Source organism: Stegastes partitus, unplaced genomic scaffold (genome assembly GCF_000690725.1).
Source record: "Stegastes partitus isolate 25-593 unplaced genomic scaffold, Stegastes_partitus-1.0.2 Scaffold519, whole genome shotgun sequence".
NCBI lineage: Eukaryota > Metazoa > Chordata > Actinopteri > Pomacentridae > Stegastes > Stegastes partitus.
Window position 1 is genome coordinate 338189 of NW_007578250.1, and position 7577 is coordinate 345765.

The window sequence follows — 7577 nt, forward strand, 5'->3', positions numbered from 1 at the left end:
GTCTGATTTAATGTCAGACAGTAAAAAAAAATAAGGTTTTATGTCTTTTTGTACAGCATACTGTATGTAAACTTCTGATTTCAACTGTATATAACAAAGACATAAATAAACGAGCAAAGGATTTTCTGCAATTCTTCATCAGTGTGGTACAACAAAATGTCACGTTGCAATTACTAAAGAAGCAGGCTATGGCGATTTATTCATATACAAAGAAACAAACTGAACTTCACTTTTATGGAAACACAAACATGCACACACACAACCTAAAGTCCGGGTCATAAATTAGGTAATAATTATGCTGGCTGGCCCTATCTTTTATGGCTCCTCCTTCAGATTCCCCACCCTGTAAAAATTACTGACCATGTCCAGTATTTAAACAGTTGTCCCATTATTTTCTCTGCCATCTGATGAGTAGAGCTACACTTTTCATATAAGTGTTTGGAGGGTCAATTGAACTTTTAGGTATCATTAGTTTTTCGAAAGGCAGTGTTTCCTTCCATCTGCAGACAAAATGTGTACAGGAGCGTGTTCTAAGTTTATCGCTGTCCCTCTCTATGTCCTGGCTGCAGTGTCAATTATCTGCAACCTCATGCTCTTCTTCCCTGACTTTGATACACAATATGCAGCTCAAGACAGGAAAGGAGAGCAACGGCTCACTGAAGAAGTGAAATATATGGGAGGCTTTTTAGGAGGAGGACTTATGGTAAGTACATTTGCTAATTTTACACTCAGTGTGATTAATGCCAGGGCTTCCAAAAAGGTTAAAACCTCAAAAAAGAGCAATGCCAAAAGACCAGTGAGGAGTTTGTAGTTAGAAAGGGTAAGGCACTGACCTTACCAAGATATTTTGCTACATGTGGGAAGGTTGCTGTTTTTTTTTTCAGTCTAGTTCAACGAATTTTAATTCGCTTCACCACAATCCATTCTATTTCCATTCTGTTTCTTTCTCATTAACATTTACTTCTATCATGTTCTACTCTGCTCGCAGTGTCACCTGCCATCCATTTTGTTTTAGGTCTTTGCCTGTACGTTATGGGTGTGTCTCTACTGATACTAGCAGAACAGCATGTACAAGGTGTGCCAGGAAAAGTTCAGGACTGGTGTCACAAAAGATATATTTCAAATCCAAACTACAAACTACAAGTTTTCCCCTTCGAAGTAATCCCCTTGGAGTCTCGTGCACTTTCCTAGCCTTCTCTGCCACACCGCCATGCACTCCTGGAAGGATACTTCCGGGATCCTCCGCAGCTTCGTCGCCACAGCCATCTTGATGTCATCCACTACTATATTCGGATGCTCAGGGTACTGTGAGCAGGCGCGTTGTCATGGTGAAGCAGCCACGACTTGTCCTGCCATAACTGTCACCGCTTCTCGCGCACTGAACGAAGCAAACGCCACAGGATCTCTGATCAACTGAAGGGGAAAACTCATAGTTTGTAGTTTGGGTTTGAAATATATCTTTTGTAACACCAGTCCTGGAATTTTTCTGGCACACCTTGTATAAGCAACATGTTCCCATGCCTCATGACAAAACGTCTTTTTTGCGACTGCTTTTCACAATGACCGTCATGAACATTATAGAACAACGTGACTCATATGAGTGTTTTCGGAAATTAAAATAGAAGGTTAAAGGTTCTGTTGAACTCTGATATAGCAGCAAACACCTATTTGCTATGTAAAGATAGAGTGAAGAAATGGCATCTTTTGAAGAGATCCTTTTGTGCGTGTTATAATCCAAGCTTCCATGTTTTGTTGACCAGTCTGATCCGCACGCATAGATCGATGATCGCACATGTTACGTTCAAGATAGATAAGGAAGTGGCAAAAGGACAAAAATAACCTGAGAAAAAAAAGGAAAAAAGACATAGAATTAAGGTGCCAAAAATGCTGGTATTTACAAAAAAGGTGAAAAAATTGTTGGTTAAAAAAAAAAAAGGTACAATGTGAAATAGAACTAATATCAAGCATTTACGAGGGGTGTGGTGCATGGGTCCTGGTGGACCAGGATATTGGTTTTATTACACAGTTGAGTTGAGTGACTGGCAGCCGACAGTTCAGGTCACAAGCCACTGCTCTTGACTGCGGTGTTGTGATGCCTGATGGCTGTGGGGACAACGGATCTCCTGTAGCGGTCAGTTCTTGCAGCGCAGCATGATGAACACTGTAGTTGCTCCTCTGTCCAGCCAGGATGTTGTGAAGAGGGCTGGTGTCGTTCAGGATGGACTACATTGTGCTGTGTATGCATTTCTCAACCACAGTCCTCAGCGAGTCCAAACTCCTGCCAAGCACAGGACCAGCCCTCTTCACTTGCCTGTTTGCGCATGTTAGCATGCATGAGTCCTTAAACTTTGAAACTGTTGGATCTTCATGCGTACACAAACAGACTGATGACAGATAACGAGAGTGACCTTTCATACCCCATTGTAAAGTGGGAGTCAATGTGAAATGAAATGTGAAGGGAGGGTTAGGGTTAGGGCAAGTGTGAGCAACGTGTCTCTTTCTTTTGGTCTGAGATGTTGGTGCTCTTGTGACATCCAGTGGTTGACTGGTCAGTTTTGGAACAAGCCTCTAGTGGCTATTTGAGGAATTGCAGTTTTCTGAAAACTGGTGGGTAGCAGGTCTGACGATGAAGACAGAGGGAAATCCTCTGCCTCCCTACCATCTTAGGGGTTAGGGCTGGAAAACTCTTTTATGGTGCAAAGTTTAGCCTCATGTCCCATTGCCATCTCAGTTCTGCACACACCCCTTGATTATCACACGCTTCTTCTGTAATCCGTGATTCCATTTTTCAGGAGCTCTCATGGGACAAATTTAAGGGCACTTTTACAAACAACTTTGATCGTTTCTTAGGCCACCCTGCATTCTTGCTTTCTTGCCATTGTTGTGATTATGACTGAAATTCGAACAATAGCCATGTATCCAGCCACAGCTTCACTATCCCAGTCAGACAGGGCAGCTGCAGCTGGATACTGTTGGAGATCAGTGAGTTTCACATCATCTTTATCAATCTGTAGAGTACATACCTATACAGGCAGCGTATTATAACTAAAATGTTCGTATTGACAAAAAGAAATTTGAAGCATATTGCAAGGCAATCCAAACTATTAGGAGGTAACGCAAAACCTATTGCAAGAGAATGCAAAATTATTGCGAGGGCATACAAAATGTATGTGAGATAATGTAAAAATAGTTGTAAAAGAGTTAACACCAAGTAACCAAACAACACACAATTTTAACAGGAGTAGCCAAAACTCTCACATCACATATTGCAACCTACAAAAACAGCATCTTTGCCATCATCCTGTGAAGACTTAATCATTTTAAATCACGATAAAAGAAACAAAAAGGATGTCCCATGGAGAAGTAAACATAGCGTGGACTAAAAAGACACTGCAGCAGTGCAGATGGTGAAGAGCACAATTAGTAATTCATCACAATATACTCACTTAAAGACTTTGCTGTCCAAATTGCTTGTCTGTTCATCTCCCTACATTAAATCTATCATCATCTCTCTCTCTCTCTATCTTGTCTTTGCTTTCTTGTCTTAATTTTTGTCTTCTCTCTGTTTCTGTCAGGTCCTGATTCCTGCCATCCACATTCATCTGACCAGTTCAGACAAGTGCTGTGCCAACCGCTGTGGGGTGAGTATGAATTGTACATGAACATTATCTAACTGAAATGTTGCCCTTTTGTTGTTGCTATGGTAAGCACTTTTCCTGCCAAAATTGTCTGCAGAGTAGGCTCACGTGTGCATGAGCGATAGTACTTTCAATAATAGAAACATTGGGTGTGTACAGTGCATCAGCAGCATCCTGTGATTAGACATTGGGAAAAAATAACAGCAAGGTTGAGTGGTGCTACCTTAGCCATGTCTCTTCATACATGATGTAAACAATGCTGGATTTAAAGTACTTAGTAGTTAAAATTTTACATAGATGTCGGAGTTATGTACATATAGAAATTCTCGTGAGTAGATACATAAAGGTAGTTGATATTGACAAATTTTCCCATGGTGGCACCTTTCACCCTGGACAATTCCAGAAAAGGAAACAGTCCAACCCCTTTCCAGGAGTTTGATTCCAGAACCTTTGCTATCCATGGAGGTGAGCCCGACTATATACATAGATATATATATATATAGCCGGTACTGCCTTATCTCCTGCACTAGCTTCAGTTCCCCATCGCTAAAGTGATGTTTCACCTCCCAACGTCCTGTCTGCACCACCAGGGGGCAGCAAACCCAAGATTCACATAGCACCCAACCCCAGTCCCATGGCAGGCCAACTGGGTGGACGCTCCAGGCTCAGTCGCAAAATGTTAACAAACACAACAATCAACATCACTGAGCAGGATCATGTTGTTCTTGACCATAGTGCCAGTTACTGCATTTTGCTAATATCTGTTTTTAGTTGTCATTTGTAATTGTGACTTCAAAAGTGCTACTTTAGATCTTTACTTGACCTCATGATGTGTAAAAGTCTTTTGTAAAAGACGCTGGAAATAATTTTTGGAATGAAATTGTAAAACAAACACAGATGGCTTAAATATGTAATTTAACAATAATACCATAAATGTGCATTTCACAGCTTTACTGCACTCAAGAATTGATTTATGGATTTAAATGTTTAAGTATTTACACTCTTTATAAGTGAAGTGTGATGGTTGAATGTTTCACTCACATTACTGATTCATATGTGTTTTCTCCCTGCAGATGTTCCTGTCTATTGGATTTGCAGCTGCTGGTGTGGTGGGGTCTGTTTACAGTCTTGCTGTTGCTGGTGTTGGTCTTTCCAATGGGCCATTCTGTTGGTGGAGCAATGCACAACACCTCATTCCACAGTGGGGAGCACCCTTTTTAAACAGGTACAATTAATGTTGTTTTATGAAAGTGTTATCTATCCATCCAATATCTATACACTGCTTAATCTTCACTGGGGTCACGGGGGGGCTGGAGCCTATCCCAGCTGACTCAGGGTGAAGGCAGGGGACACCCTGGACAGGTCACCAGTCTATCACAGGCCCACACGTAGAGACAGACAATCAAGCACACTCACATTCACACCTACGGACAATTTAGAATCATGAGAGTGCTATGAGAACTGTAATTAATAAATACTGCTTTAAACTGTATCACTGTAGGGCTGCACGGTGGTTCGGTGGTTAGAATCGCTGCCTCACAGCTAGAAGATGCTCGGTTCGTGGTCCCCTGTTAGGACTCCTGAGATCTTTCTGTGTGGAGTTTGCATATTCTCCGTGTGCAGTGCGGGTTCTCTCTTGGTTCTCCAATTTCCTCCCACAGTCCAAAAAAGTGCAGAGTTTAATTGGTGATTCTAAATTGTCTGTAGGTGTGAATGTGAGTGTGCTTGGTTGTCTGTCTCTAAGTGTGGCCCTGTGATGGACTGCTGACCTGTCCAGGGTGTCTCCTGCCTTCACCTTAAGTCAGCTGGGATAGGCTCCAGCCCCCCCCCGCGACCCAAGTGTGGCTTTAGAAATAATGTACAGAAAATGGATGGCTGGATGTATCACAGTAATGTTCTTGTGTTTATGTTTGACTACAAAACTCATTTTTATTCTTTTCAGTAATGGAACCTACCTGACTGACAAGGAAATGTGGAACTGGTGTATATTGCCAGACAATGTGGTTGAATTCAACGTGGCACTGTTCTCCACTCTGCTCGTGGCAGCATCCTTGGAGCTTGTCCTCTGTCTCATCCAGATGGTCAATGGACTGTGTGGCTGCATCTGTGGCACCTGCTCCGGCAAGGATGTAAGACAAGAACAGCCTAGTAGCATGTAACTTCAAGCTACATTGTATATTTATATATATTAGCAAAAATCAACCCTGTCTCTCTTTGTTTTCTTTGAACAGTAAGCCGAACCACAACACACAATGACTTCTTGAACAAGAACTGAGAGGAATCATCATCACTATCAAGTCTTTCGTCATCATCATCACCATTGTCTTCATCATCACAAGTATCATAATCTGCTGTCGTGGGGTGATGGGATAGGGGCTATGTGTCATTAACAAAGATCCCACTTTGTTCTTGCAATGAACAAGAGGAATGACTGTGACTATTAATGAATATTACTTTCTTTATTATTTTATTAATCTGATTACAGATTGAAGATGGAATAATTGATGAATGCTGTATTTGAGTTAATAATTTATATGTTTAAAATATTTTGTATTAAAACTCTGAACATAAGATAACATATTTAACACTTTGTTTGATTTCTTTGTCTGAATGCTTTATTCACCACTGCTGATATAGATACAGTGCACAGTGCACAAAGTCTCATCGAGATCTGGTGTCGGACACACTATTGTTGCACTTTACTCATAATTGGAACCAAATTTAACCACTGCCCCATATATATGTGTTAGTTATATAAAGAGACAAAACCCAACAAATCCAAAGATTCCCTTGGATTCCATTTTAGCCAGCAGTGTGAAGCAAAAACTCACCTTTACCAGAAAGAAACTCCTTTAAAACCAGGCTCAGGGACGTTGGCCATCTGCCTTGATCGGTTAGGGCTCATGTAAAGGGAAGAGACAACAGGATGGCAGGTAGAAAATGCAAAAAATGCAAAACAATAAAAACCTGCGAGGTCAGTACTGCGAATCAGAAATATGTAGCTCCAGAGCAAGAGAAACATACCTGCAGGGAGTATATAACACAAACTACAAAGTTAGTGCTATACAATGATGGCTGCGTGGAGAGAGGAGAAGTCATTACTACTGAGAGCTAAAGGAACACAAGGCTCAACAGAGTGGTGAGTCTTTGACAAGAAACCCAGGATTATACTTATTTTCCTCTAAGATGAGTAATACGCGGTTTTAGTTTTACGGAAAACTTTTTTTTCATACATCATTAGACTATCTTTCTAAGCCAGGGGAAATTCTTTTGCGAATTCGGAAAGTGAAATGTGGAATACTTTTCGAGCTTTCCTGAAGTCTGCTTTGTGAATTACACCGTGGAGCTGGCCTCTTATGACTCTTTTTTTTTGTTCAGAGGGGCAACAGCATCATGCGGTGAGGCTACAACACTGTTAACAACATAATCGACCTCTGTGGGGGAAAGTTAAGGTAGTTGCTCTCCATTGTATTATAACTTGGCAGTGAAATAAGGAATCATTTCCTTAAATGTCTTCAAGGTATATAGCAGTTTAATTTTCATTGGGTATAGGGTGGGATGATTTATTTTCTTCCTGCTACAACCAGGTCTCAGTAAGACACAATAAATCAATATGATGATCAGATATCAGATCAGAGATTTAGATGTGGAAAAGCTAATATTTAGTCATCTAAGTATCAGTTTGAATTAGGTTCTTATGAACAGCGCCTATGATGTTGATTTTTGATTTATGTAATCTAGGTGGTCAGAAACCAGACAGTCTCTGTGGGATGTTGGGAGGGTGGCAGCTGTAGGGAAGCAGCAGAGAAAGCGTGGAAGACTGCAATTCTTCCTGGTGCTCTCAAATCTGAATATTCATGGTTTACAAGTAATAATAATAAAAACCACACATTTGTAGACATGAGAGCCCCATCGTCCAACACGGGTTGAAAACACTCT

General features: G+C 41.0%; 1 protein-coding gene across 1 annotated transcript; it reads left to right on the forward strand.

The window, feature by feature from the left end:
* Positions 1-511: 511 nt before the first annotated feature.
* Positions 512-7040, forward strand: LOC103361646 (transmembrane 4 L6 family member 5-like). The gene is made up of 5 exons (XM_008287783.1): positions 512-703; positions 3576-3641; positions 4712-4863; positions 5581-5767; positions 7017-7040. The coding sequence occupies exons 1-5, from the start codon at positions 512-514 to the stop codon at positions 7038-7040; spliced, it is 621 nt and encodes a 206-aa protein (XP_008286005.1).
* Positions 7041-7577: the final 537 nt, after the last annotated feature.

Coding starts and splice junctions, on each gene's coding strand:
- LOC103361646 (XM_008287783.1), top strand. CDS start 512: ATGTGTACAGGAGCGTGTTCTAAGTTTATCGCTGTCCCTCTCTATGTC. Junction 3,642..4,711: donor GCTGTGCCAACCGCTGTGGG/GTGAGTATGAAT, acceptor TTCTCCCTGCAG/ATGTTCCTGTCTATTGGATT. Junction 5,768..7,016: donor GCACCTGCTCCGGCAAGGAT/GTAAGACAAGAA, acceptor TTTTTTGTTCAG/AGGGGCAACAGCATCATGCG.